The sequence below is a fragment of the Neomonachus schauinslandi genome, chromosome 9 (assembly GCF_002201575.2).
Source record: "Neomonachus schauinslandi chromosome 9, ASM220157v2, whole genome shotgun sequence".
Lineage (NCBI taxonomy): Eukaryota > Metazoa > Chordata > Mammalia > Carnivora > Phocidae > Neomonachus > Neomonachus schauinslandi.
Window position 1 is genome coordinate 73,410,771 of NC_058411.1, and position 13,716 is coordinate 73,424,486.

General features: G+C 41.3%; 1 protein-coding gene across 2 annotated transcripts; it reads right to left on the reverse strand.

Moving 5' to 3' along the window:
• Nucleotides 1-67: 67 nt before the first annotated feature.
• On the reverse strand, nucleotides 68-9,181 carry PARP2 (poly(ADP-ribose) polymerase 2). Of its 2 annotated transcripts, none has more exons than XM_021695428.1 (16): nucleotides 9,061-9,181; nucleotides 7,925-8,077; nucleotides 7,531-7,601; nucleotides 6,874-6,924; nucleotides 6,555-6,651; nucleotides 6,046-6,121; nucleotides 5,298-5,400; nucleotides 4,187-4,346; nucleotides 3,789-3,927; nucleotides 2,259-2,322; nucleotides 2,045-2,179; nucleotides 1,555-1,682; nucleotides 1,315-1,414; nucleotides 821-919; nucleotides 457-578; nucleotides 68-338 (listed from the first exon to the last, which is right to left on the reverse strand). In XM_021695428.1, the coding sequence occupies exons 1-16, from the start codon at nucleotides 9,101-9,103 to the stop codon at nucleotides 179-181; spliced, it is 1,701 nt and encodes a 566-aa protein (XP_021551103.1). In that variant the 5' UTR covers nucleotides 9,104-9,181; the 3' UTR covers nucleotides 68-178. The 2 variants fall into 2 exon arrangements, with proteins under 2 accessions (XP_021551103.1, XP_021551104.1); XM_021695429.2 differs by having other exon boundaries at nucleotides 88-338; nucleotides 7,540-7,601; nucleotides 9,061-9,114.
• Between the last annotated feature and the right edge of the window lie 4,535 nt (nucleotides 9,182-13,716).

A 13,716-nucleotide genomic window follows, 5' to 3' on the forward strand; every position in this document is an offset into this window, starting at 1 on the left:
CCTGAAAATGAAGTACAAACATGAGAAGAAATATGTGGTTGGAGAAATAAAGCCCAAAGAAGCCAGTGGTAGATTTGTGCTATTTTTATTACATAAAAGATCAGAAAATTCAAAAGTAAAACCTTGCCTATTTTCTTCTTTGAAGATCAGACCTATCTGGTTTATTTAATATTGACATTCACCACAGCTCCAGGAAATTAAACTGAACCTTTAGAAGGTATCGCATACGGACCTGGTTGGGGTTATAGACAATAAATTCATTGTAGTTGAGAGTATAGCCCTCTGGATTCAGAATTCCTGTATCACTTGCTGGTCCTAAGGGTACCGTACTCCCATTCCTGCCAAATGGAAAAAAGTGTGTCAACATCTGCCTCTGGGTCAGAAGTCGGAATATAGAAAGCAGAGTCTTATCTGGCCAAAAGAAGCCTTCTGGCCTTAGAGGCTCTGAGTACTCACAGGGTGATGAAGGAGGCAGGTCTGGGAGCCATCCTGCCCAGTCCCTTGGTGCTGTGTTTGCCCTGAAGTAATCCTGCCTCAGGATTGGCCTCTAGTAGCTCATTACACTGACCCAGAGCGACCTGCAAAGCAAAAGATCTTTAAACACCCACATCCTACTGAGAACCGGATGGCTCTAAGGCCAAACAGAAAAATCCCATCGGTACTTTCTTCCCCTCGTCCTGCAGAGGAATGGAATGGAAATTGCCCTTGGCTCCCCTCTCAAGTTCTCCCAGGTGAACCTCTTGGTTCTGGAGTCAAACTTTTCTCTCTGGAAAAACAGGAACTAATAATAAGCTAGAGATCATAAATATGGTCATCTCACCTCTGATAAAAGCAGCAGTCCGGTATCCTTTACTCGAGAAGCAAAGCAGTAATTGGCACTCTTAGAAGACATGTCGGCAAAGTAGATTCCTTTCCCAAACTGAAATATGTAAACAAACTTAATCCACTGTGTTAGAACGGAGGCCTGTATCACTGACCCTGTGTTTCCATGATCTTAAACACATTATAGACCCTTCTCCATTTTCCCCTGCAATTCTTTTCCAGAAAGCAGGTGTATTGGTGAGTTTCTGCTTTCTGAGCCGGCAGAAGGGATATCTTTAGGAATTTAAAGAAAGAGGGACATAGTAAGAAATGTCAGGGTGTGAAAAAAGAAAAAAATATGTCAGGGTTATCAGTGAGCTGGTTTAATTCTTGGGAAGGGTACTGCCGAATCCTAATCTAAAAAAAATGGGGGGGAGAGGGGGGAGGAAGGACTGAGAAAATTATTGTATCCTTTATCCTTGTGCCTCCTTCCAGGATTCAATTTCTACTCACCATGTAACCTGTGATGGGAGCCTCAGGTGGGGCAATTTGAAGCCCGTGGCTCAGGATTCCCACCCAGTTACTAAGCCTGGAACCATGCCACAGCAGCATCCTAGGGAAAAGCCACTATTATTGTACTCTCTTGCTCTCCAGCAGAGATAGGCCATAAGCATAAAAAAGCCATTTTCTGGAAGTCCCATAACTGCACTTCAGGCAAGGGAATGTCTTCCCAAACCCAAAGCTAAACTGAACCTGTTATGAAGGTCCTCTCTGAAGGCTTCTTTTTCACCCTCCTTCTCCACTTCAAAAACATCCAGTAAGGTCATGGTATAGTCTCTGTGTGTGGGAGCATGAGTAGACTGCAGGTACTGGGAAATCACCTGTGAAAAGAAAGAAATGGCTGGTGTGGACTCTGTAAGAGACCAGACTGAGCTGAAAAACCTCAGGGCTTCTGGTAAAAACTGGCAGACTTTCTGCTCCCTAATGGTCTCACAAGACAGAAAGAGCTCTACCTTCTCCAATTCCTGGTAAACTGAAATTCAGCTCTATATAAAAGTTTGCTCTTGGGCAACCCTCTCGGGTCCCTTCTTTCTTCAGGAGCTTTGTACTATCACTCAATAAACTTTGCTTGCTGCTCACACACACACACAAAAAAGTTTGTTTTTAACCAGAAGTAGTCACAGAACAGTGGGGTTAGGAGGATGGGTCTTAAAGGTGGAAAATAAATGATCATTTTTCTTACTTTGAACTCATAACTTTCATGGTCAAGAGGGCACAAGGCACAATGTAGTTTTCTATAGTGTTGGTCCAATGGGTGTTCTGGGCTTTGCAGCTCTGTCTTCACCAGCTTAATGGCAATTTCAATGTCTCTCAAAGCCTGGCAAGATGAGATACAGGATCAACGTGTAGGGACTTGGAACCAGAGAGTAATACTTCCCAATCCACACATATCTCACCTCTAGTAGTTGTACTTTGTCTGATAGTTCTTTCTCTGTCCGGATTAATGGAGGGGTACGGAGTCTAAGGACAGAGATATAATCCATAATCAGTTCTCTGACAGGTGGCCAAAGGCACATGACTAAAAGTAACAGACTAAAGATAAAACAAACACTCTATAGATTTTGACATCTGGGACTAGAAATGAAATTCTTTTTTATGGGTTCCCTTAATATATCTACATCTATATACACAACTTTATAATTTGAAAATGATCACTGCAAGTTCAGTTACTATTCCTCACCATATGGTTGACCCCCTTCACCCATTTCACCCACCCCCAACCCCTTTCCCCTGTCTGTTCTCTGTTATCTATGATTTTTTTTTTTAAGATTTTATTTATTTATTTGACAGAGAGAGACACAGCGAGAGGGAACACAAGCAGGGGAAGTGGGAGAGGGAGAAGCAGGCTCCCCGTGGAGCAGGGAGCCTGGTGCGGGGCTCGATCCCAGGACCCTGGGATCATGACCTGAGCCGAAGGCAGACACTTGATGACTAAGCCACCCAGGTGACCCTATGAATTTTTATTTTGTTTTTTTTTAGAATCCACATGAGTGAAGTCATATGGTATTTGTTTTTCTCTGTTGGCTTATTTTGCTTAGCATGATACCATCAAGATCCATCCAACCACGCTGTTGCAAATGGCAAGATTTCATTCTTTTTTATGGCTGAGTAGTATTCCATTGTATATATATACACCACTTCTTCTCTATCCATTCATCTGTAATGAACACTTAGGTTGTTTCCATATCTTGGCTACTGTAAATAATGCTGCAATGAACAAAGGGATGCATATCTTTTCGAATTTGTGTTTTCATAATTTTCAGATAAATATCCAGAAGTGGAATGGCTGGGTCATATGGTAGTTCTAGTCTTAATTCTTTGAGAAATCTCCATACTGTTTCCTATAGTGGCTGTGCTAATTTACAATTCTACCAGTAGTATACAAGAGTTCCCTTTCCTCCACATCCTCTCCAACCCTTGTTATTTCTTGTTTTTGATAATAGCCACATCTTGTTTTTTAAATAAGATATATCAGTATCAATAAGGAGCAGCTTGGATATAGTACTGCCTAGAAACAGAAATAGACCTGCTGACCACTCAGGGTTATTTTTAGGTCACAGAGCTCTATAAAGCAATAAAAGGAATAAAAACAGAATAAGCATCAGAATATAGAATCAACAAAGATAAAATGTATTTTATATGCCTACTGTCATTTGAATAGGAAATAGGGAGTTTTATGCCTCAAGCCATTTTACTTGTTGGTTGGATATCTAGACCTATTTTCTCTTGGTAACTTCTACTTGGTCAGAAAATATGGTTATAATCAGGCCAGGAGAGTGCATCCCAAACTTGTAAGTTGACTACATAGGCTATCTATAAATCATTTTGACTCTGTGTCTATCCAAGATGATCATTTCATTATAAATGAGAGTAAGAAGACTATAGTTAGGTAGAAGACCAAAGAGAAGTAACAGCACAGGCCTTACCCAAAGTCATGTGGGATCCTGGTGTAGAATTCATTGCAAGCTTCCACGAGAGCTCGTCCATGCTGGCCAGCCTGAATACAGTCCTCAATCTTCTTAAGAGATTGGTAGCCTGCCTTGATTTGTGCCACTGTCAGCTTCCCTGCAGGCCCAGCCAGAGATCATCAGACCCCACAACTAGGGTCCTATCCTGAAAACTGTACTCATGTGCCTACCCGACAAAGACTCTCACCTTTCAACTCTCAAAACAGCTTCTCCTCCCCCACACTACCTCTCACCCCAGATCTCCTTTTTTTCATTCACAGTATTAGCAAGCTTTAAATCATGAAGGTGATGAAATGTCCTATTAAAGGAACTAGGAAATACAAAAAGAGAATGTGGGATAGAATCTGAAGTCCTACCGAGTGGGGCTTTCTTGGTGTCATATTTCATTTCTACCATCATCTCTTCCATGGCCTGGACGTTACAGATCAACTTTATCAGCTCCTGCACACGAAGATCTAGCTGTGATTCTGGTTTCAAAGGGGAGCTAAGAGATTCCTTTTTTGATTCCTCTTCACTCTACAGCCAAAAAAAAAAAAAAAAAGAATTACAAAATCTGGAAGGATCTATTTTAAGGTCCCTGCAAGGGCTGGCTCTACAATATCCCTGGTAGGTGAACACCAATCAGCTCCTGCTTGAACGCAGGCTCATTCCATTATTAACCTAGTTAGAGTACTTGATGTGATTCCACCTTCTAGTCCTCCATGTGCCTCCCATAGTTAAACTCCTGGAACAAGTCTAAAAGGCTCTCCTAATGTGTTGTTAAGTATGTAAAGACAGCTATTATGTCTCAGATCTTCTCATCTTAAAAAGACTAAGATTTTTACATTTCTCAGATACTGCAGGTGACAGCTTTCATCATCCTGGCTGCAACTCAGTTTGTTGAAATTAACTTTTTTTTAATGTGGTATATAACCAGAAGTGAAGACAACTTTAAGTGCCGTTTCATCAGTGTGACTATATGTTACTCCTCTCTTGATCCATAAACTTCTGGAAATAGGACCAAAGATTTTAAAAGAACTGTATTAAATAATAGAGACTAGGTGCACCTGAGTGGCTTAGTCGTTAAGCGTCTGCCTTTGGCTCAGGTCGTGATCCCAGGGTTCTGGGATCGAGCCCTGCATCGGGCTCCCTGCTCGGTGGGAAGCCTGCCTCTCCCTCTCCCCCTGCTTGTGTTCCCTCTCTCGCTGTGTCTCTGTCAAATAAATAAATAAAATCTTTAAAATTAAAAATAAATAAATAATAGAGACTAGAAAGCATATTCTATCTTTAATCTACAGTCCCTTCAAGATTACAAAGATCCGTGAAAGTTGCCCCTGAGGGAATTGTTACCTTTACTTAGGTGGGAAATAGCAAGACGCAAGATACCCTGATCTGTTCTAGTCTGGGACCTGATCTAAGCCATTCTGCTAGACTTCACCTTGGTTCAGAGGAAGCAGTTTTCTCCCCAAATGTATAGCCAGAGTTTACCTGAGTATTGGTGGTATAGTCCACTTCTAGCATATCATATTTTCCAGGCACCTTCTCAAACTTCTCACGATCCTCCCAATTGTTTTTTGTTTTGTCAAGGAATCTGTGGGATCCACAATGGTGAGAAAATCTTACAAATAAGGGTCTACTACTAGGAATGGGCTTATAATTGTTTCTTTAGAACACCTCCAAACTATTTCTTTTTTTTCCCCAACTATTTCTTAGAACTCTTATATCTGACTTCCCAAAAATCTGGATTCTAAATTAGGACCCTGAATGAAAAAAAAAAAAAGCTCTGGAGTCAATGGGAACAAAAAATAGGAAAAAAGGACTCTTGAGCTTCCCAAAGGCCCCAAAATACCCACGAAAACCTTTGAGATTTTAGACAAAAGACCCCTTTCTAATCCCTTTCTCTGAAAGATTCCCAGAGGCCAGAAAGCTCTGCCTCCATATCATAGTGAAAGAAGTTTTAAAACTCTAACTGAATATTCTCATCCCATCCACTTTTCCCAAATTTCCTTAATTGTTGGTCATGTGCTAGGTGTATTAGATTCTTCTGTTTTTAGTCAATTTCAAGGTTCCAGGTGATGTAATCACTAACTAAGGATGCAGTTTGGTGTCCCAGTCATAGAATGTCACAGTGGAAATACATTAACATTGAGGCCAAACCACACTTATTATAAAATTCTTAAAGAAGATACATCCAAGAAGAATGGTATTTTTTTGGTACTCATTTCTTAGCACTCACTTCTTCTGAAAGATTTCCTTGGCTTTGTTGAGGTCCCCTGAACAAGCCACCAAGCTGTGCTGCCCCATTTTCCCAACTGCAAAGCAAATGCCACATATAAGATGGTTTCCTGCCTCCCAATCCAAGAAGAGTTTTCTCAAGTAATAAGCCAGCTCTCTAAGGTCTCCCTGCTTAGTATCTGACAAATGGGCAGGAAGGGGAGAGGGAAATTACAGTAAATGGGCCCAGGAAACTGATCCTGTTGATATTAGTTACCTCTAACTGCCACAGTCTCTGAGCAGCATTAGCAGACCAAATGCAGGACACTTCCCAGCCTCAACAAGCTGCTGTTAGTTTTTCCAGTGGGAACTTCCTAATGAAGATGCTCGCTATTTCCCATTTGCAAGCCCCTCCCAGGTTATAAAGCCTCCATTCCACCAATTTAAACCCAGAGGATCTTCTGGTTACTCACTAACCTGTTTCTGGCTTTCTGAATGACAAATTAGAAAATCCATAATAAGAGTCATTACCTCGGCCCCATCTCATCCAAACGCTGAAGTGCCTCTGGGCATCATCTTCTAACAGCTGAATCAAATAGTACTTATTGTTGTTGAACTGAAGATTGGTCTATGGTAAGAGAAATATGAACATAAGAGAGAGGTTTACAAATGGGAGCCACATAAACTGATGTCTTCCTTGGTCACAGGTACCAGTAACTGCCGTAAGGAGAAGACTATACTATAAGGCTAGTATCAGGGACTTCAGAATTAAAGATATGGGCGCTGGGGCACTCTCATCAGTAAGTATCAAGGAAAAAATTCCCATACATAGAACAGCTCTTCCCCTTACCTGATTTAGCAAGACATCATAGACATCATTCCCTTCACAGTACACATGGGCCTAGAGAGAGAAGGAAAACACTGACATTAGTATAGTCTCAGTCCTCATGAGATCCTTAGTGATGCTCTAAATTTTATTGTCTCAAGGCGTCATTCTCCAGCACTACCAATATCTACCTTCCAGGGAAAGAACTGCAAAGGGATGTTCTTCTACACATAATGTGTTATTCCTATAATGAAAACATGTTGCTTTTTTTTGTAATTACAGAGAAACAAATGATTCTAATAGTTAAAGGAAAGCTGCTCCAAAGGAAGCCTTTCTTCTGTATTCTTCAAATCCTTTTCACATTCATCAGTAATTCATGCCATACCAGAGCACAGTTTCTCATTAGAACAAAGATGGTTCTTCCTTGATAATGGCATAATTTGCTAACTGAGAAAGAGAATGAGGTGTGGAAAGCTGATGACAACCCCAGAAGTTAAAAAACACCCTGATTATTAATGCCAAACTCCACCACTCCCATATGTTAGCCTTGGAGAAAATTAGTCACTAGTAGTATTTTGGAGAGGACTCCTAAAATGAATACTAGCAGTGTTCTGGACAGGAATCCCAGTAGCAAAAGAAAAACTGCTCTCTGAGAAATCGATAGGCAAAGGAGTCTCTCACCTTCCCCACCTTGGCTGTGCACTCGGGGTCCACGGGAGCTTTGCCCTTTAACAGCAAGGTCTTCACAGACTCTGAGGGAAGACAGATACGTACTACAGCTACTTGTATGGGAATCAAAAATAGCTATAACAATAAAGTTATAATAAACTTCCTAATGAACTTTGCCCTTCCCAAGCAATCCTGATCTGTCCAGGTCTCAATCTGTCTAAACTACATGAAACTGAAGATTCTGAGAAAGGAGATTCGTACTGTGGTATGCCCAAAGGATAGAAAATTAATTATATCTTCAAGAAAAGAAGTAAGAGTTGAAAGAACAAGGCATCCCTTGCCCTCACCCCTCCCATAGACAGTCCTGCTAGGCCATGTCCTTCCTGGCCTACCACTTGAAGCTGACCTTGCTTGTCTTCTGTCCTGTCATTATTGGCCTCTCCTCCAGCCACAGGCTCCTTTTTCACCCCCTGCCTCTGGCATCTTCGAGTTTTCTTTGCAGGAGGAGGGTCTTCTATAGCCGTGCTGCCATTATGAACTCTTCCAGCTTCATTTAATGCTACAGAAGCCATGGGCATGAAGAATGGGCAAAGAATCAAAAGAAAGAATGAGTACCCACTGAACACAATCCTACTTTGAAAAAACATCATCTTTTTAAAGAAATGGTTCAAGATGGTTTTGTAAATTTACAAAGAAATAACTGCCATGCCACTGTTCTTGACAATAGTCTGAGAAATCACTTCCTAAATTGCGATTCTAACCAAATTAAAATAAAATAAAATAAAATAAAATGGAGCCCCAGGGCTCTTGTGAGCTCATAGCCTGAGGCATGAGTGTAATAGACTGCTTATCTCTGTTTACCTGTGCCCCCAAACTTTCCCAATACCTATCTTTAAACTACCTAAGGTGGTATGAGATAATGGTTAATAGAGTGCTCTGGAATCTGTCTCTAGTTTAGAGCCTAGCCCTGTCTCCAACAGCTGTGGAACCTTGTAGAAGTTATTTCATCTCTTTGCACCTCAATTGCCCCGACTGTAAAATCCAGAGGATGACAAAATACTACCTAATTTGCAGGATGGACCTACACATTTGTAGGATGGATGCATTTAAGAACATAACACACAGAGTATAATACTCATCAATTCTAAGACCTGTATTTTACTATCTTTGAAACTGGGATGCACTTACAATGGATGACATATAAACAATGAATCACGTTTTAATTGGAAGCATTTTCTCCTTTCCTAGTTATACATAAAATAATGATGCATCTTAAAATAAATTTTTTTTAATTGGATGACATTAAGTATTTAAAATAATGCTGGCACTCTGTTACTAACTACAGGTCCACAAGCCCTTATACACAATTCCGTAATCCAAAAAGCTCTGAAAACCGAAACTTAAAAAGTTTAACACCTAAACTAGCTTGATAGCCAAGGGCGGGTCAGGGGGCGGTGGAAGGGGAAGGGCTAGAGCAGAGGGCCCCATTCCCCGTCAGACTCGTCGCCCCCCAGCGTTCGCCCCCTACAGTGTGCACCGAACCTCGGGCCCCGCCGCTGCGCGTCCCCCGCCGTCGGGCAGCCATGGAGCCTGAACGTTCCCGTCAGCAAGCCTCTTCCAGGAATTGCCCGCTTAGAGTCACAGGGCGGGAACACAGCGCGCGTGCGTGCATCCTGAGAAGACACGTACAAGGGACAGGGGAGGTACTCCCCGCGATATTTGCATGTTGCTATGTATTGTGGGAAATCACCATAACTGATAAATGCATTTAGGTGCGGGAGCCTTATAAATGCGCTCTGGGGCCACCCTTCCCCATAGGGCGGAGGGAAGCTCATCGGTGGGGCCACGAGCTGAGTGCTTTGCGTCACTCTACCCCATGTCCCCTGGGAAGGTCTGAGACTAGGGCCATAAGGCGGCTCTAACAGGGTCCTCCCTGAGTGTCGGGGAGGTGAGTTCCCAGAGAACGGGGCTCCGCGCGAGGGCAGACTGGGCAGGAGATGCCATGGACCCCCCCGCCCCTCGGGGCGGGGCCTGGCGGATGCCTCCTTAGCCGGAGCTTGGAACAGACTCACGGCCGGCAAAGTGAGTTCAATGGCTGAGGTGAGGTACCCTCCCCGGGGGCCTCATAACCCAATTCAGACTACTCTCCCCCGCCCTCTTTTGAAGAAAGCGGAGGACCAGAAGGAGCTTACGAATTCTAAGAATGCTAGTGAAGAAAGCGTGGGAAAGTTTGCAACGGAAAAAGGCCGCAGGAAACTGCGGAGCCAAGGGGAGAATGCAAGCAAGGGTAAGGGAAGCTCTTGGAGAATGCTAATGATCTTGGGAGACTTTGAAAACAGAGAAACCCAGTCGCCCAGTTTTTGGAAAGGTAATTGGTGATGACATTAGGTCAGGAATGGGGTGGTGGCAGCGCACTTAACAAGCAGGCCTCTGACTCAACGACCCAGACCCCCTGAATCTGAGGTTCTGCATTTGGACCTTGAGGTAAGGAAGGGGTTTCTTAAGACACTGAGAGTAAGAGAAAAATACTGATAAATTTGATTTCTTAAAATTAAAGAGTTTTGTCTATCAAAACACATAAAATTTAGAAAGAAAACAAAATTCTTATTGTTTGTATGTGGTTTGGTTGTGAATATAAAAAAATCCAGAAGAAACCACAAGATAAAATTTTTAACTCATTAGGGAAGTTTACCAAGGCTGATAGAAAATAACATATAAGAATAAATTGCTCTTTATAACAGAACTTCAAACAAATAGAAATAGAATTTTTAAGAAATGATAGCATTTAATATAACATCAAAGTCTATCAAATACTTGGAAATAAAGTTGACAAAATATAGGTGCTCAGCAAATGTTTGCTGGATTGGATTGGATTGGTTATTTCCTTGGTAGGTCAACATCTGTTGCATCTAATTTAATTATGGCACAAATAAGCTAGACTGGTCTAAAAAGCATTAATTTGGAGATAGGAAAATGTAGTAAAAATGGAAAATTTGTTAAAAATACTTATTAGAGCTTTGTGTACTAGACAGAGTTTTAAGTGCTTTAACATGTATAACGTCATTTAATCTTCAAGTTGATAATACCTAGAATTTATTTGGTGATTACAATGCTATGAGCTTTACAAACATTATTTAATTCTCACAACAACCCTATAGGGCAAGCATTATTATTGTCCCCATTTTATGCTAAGGAAGCTGAGCTTTAGAAAAATTTAAGTAATTTATTCAAGCTCACATAGTATATTCGTTTACTAGGGCTGCCATAACTGTCATAGACTGGGTGGCTCAAACAACAGAAATTTATTTTCTCAATTCTGGAAGCTAGAAATCCAAGATAAGGGTGTCTACAATGTAGGTTTCTTCTTTTTCTTTTTTTTTAATTTTAATTTTTAATTAAAAAAGATGTATTTATGTATTTATTTATTTGAGAGAGGAGAGAGAGTGAGCAAAAGCAGGGGGAGCAGCAGAGGGAGAGGGAGAAGCAGACTCTTTGCTGTGCGGGGAGCCTGATGTGGGCTCCATCCCAGGACCCCTGGATCATGACATGAGCTGAAGCCAGACGCTTAACAGGTTGAACCACCCAGGCGCCCTTAGGTTTCTTCTAAGGCCTCTCTCCTTGGACTGCAGATTGCTGTCTTCTTCCCGGTCTTCCCATGCATTGTCCTCCCTCTGTGTTTGTCTATGTCCTAATCTTGTCTTCTTATAAGGACACATGATACTGGATGAAGACCCACTCATATGACCTATTTTAGCTTAATTACTTCTTTAAAGGCCCCACCTCCAAATACAGTCACATTTTGAGCTCCTGATGGGTTAAAACATATACATTTTTTTGGTGGGGGTACACAATTCAGCTCATGACACACAGTTCATAAGAGGCAGGACAGATTTTGGTAACTCCAAAATTTGTTCTTATCCACTAAGCTATTGTATTCGTCAAGTTTCTTGGTAGTAATTATCATCCCACACATATTTTTTAAAATTTATTTTTATTTTTTCCTCTCTTTATTTAGTTGTTATTTTTTTTTATGGTGATCAGAGTGAGAATTACTGAAATATATTTTTGAAGATACAACTTTCTACAGTCAGATACAAAGTAAACATAATTAAAATGGTATTTTTTTGTATTAACATATATTGTATTATTTGTTTCAGGGGTACAGGTCTGTGATTCATCAATCTTACACAATTCACAGTGCTCACCATAGTACATACCCACCCCAATGTCCATCACTCAGCCACCTCATCCCTCCCACCCCCACCACTCCAGGAACCCTCAGTTTGTTTCCTGAGATTAAGAGTCTCTTATGGTTTGTCTCCCTCTCTGGTTTCATCTTGTTTCATTTTTCCCTCCCTTCCCCTATGATCCTCTGTCTTGTTTATCAAATTCCTCATACCAGTGAGATCATATGATACCTGTCTTTCTCTCATTGACTTTTCACTTAGCATAATACCCTCTAGTTCCATCCACGTCATTGCAGATGGCAAGATTTCATTTTTTTTGATGGCTGCATAATATTCCATTGTATATATATACCACATCTTCTTTATCCATTCATCTGTTGATGGACATCTAGGCTCTTTCCATAGTTTGGCTATTGTGGACATTGTTGCTATAAACATTGGGGTCCATGTACCCCTTTGGATCCCTACATTTGTATCTTTGGGGTAAATACCCAGTAGTGCAATTGCTGGGTCATAGGGTAGCTCTATTTTCAACTTTTTGAGGAACCTCCATACTGTTTTCCAGGTGGCTGCACCAGCTTGCATTCCCAACAGCGTAGGAGGGCTCCCCTTTCTCTGAATCCTCACCAACTTCTGTCGTTTCCTGATTTGTTCATTTTAGCCATTCTGACTGGTGTGAGGTGGTATCTCATTGAGGTTTTGATTTGGATTTCCCTGATGCTAAGTGATGTTGAGCAATTTTTCATGTGTCTGTTGGCCATTTGGATGTCTTCTTTGCAGAAATGTCTCATCACGTCTTCTGCCCATTTCTTTTCTTTTTTTTTTTTTTAAAGATTTTATTTATTTATTTGACAGAGAGAGACACAGCGAGAGAGGTAACACAAGCAGGGGGAGTGGGAGAGGGAGAAGCAGGCTTCCCGCAGAGCAGGGAGCCCGATGTGGGACTCGATCCCAGGACCCTGGGATCATGACCCGAGCCGAAGGCAGTCGCCCAACCAACTGAGCCACCCAGGCGCCCCTGCCCATTTCTTGATTGGATTATTTGTTCTTTGGGTGTTGAGTTTGGTTAAGTTTTTTATAGATTTTGGATACTAGCCCTTCATCTGATATGTCATTTGCAAATATCTTCTCCCATTCTGTCGGTTGTCTTTTGGTTTTGTTGACTGTTTCCTTTGCTGTGCAAAAGCTTTTTATCTTGATGAAGTCCCAATAGTTCATTTTTGCCCTTGCTTCCCTTGCCTTTGGCGATATTTCTAGGAAGAATTTCCTGCGGCTGAGGTCAAAGAGGTTGCTGCCTGTGTTCTCCGTAAGGATTTTGATGGATTCCTGTCTCACATTTAGGTCTTTCATCCATTCTGAGTCTATTTTTGTGTGTGGTGTAAGGAAATGGTCCAGTTTCATTCTTCTTCATGTGGCTGTCCAATTTTCCCAACACCATTTCTTGAAGAGACTTTTTTCCATTGGACATTCTTTCCTGCTTTGTCAAAGATTAGTTGACCATAGAGTTGAGGGTCCATTTCTGGGCTCTCTATTCTGTTCCATTGATCTATGTGTCTGTTTTTGTGCCAGTACCATACTGTCTTGATGATGACAGCTTTGTAATAGAGCTGGAAGTCCGGAATTGTGATGCCACCAGCTTTGCTTTTCTTTTTCAACATTCCTCTGGCTATTCGGGGTCTTTTCTGATTCCATACAAATTTTAGGATTATTTGTTCCCTTTCTTTGAAAAAAGTGGATGGTATTTTGATAGGGATTGCATTAAATGTGTAGATTGCTCTAGGTAGCATTGACATCTTCACAATAGTTGTTCTTCCAATCCATGAGCATGGAACGTTTTTCCATTTCTTTGTGTCTTCCTCAATTTCTTTCATGAGTATTTTATAGTTTTCTGAGTACAGATCCTTTGTCTCTTTGGTTAGATTCATTCCTAGGTATCTTATGGTTTTGGGTGTAATTGTAAATGGGATTGACTACTTAATTTCTCTTTCTTCTGTCTTGTTGTTAGTGTATA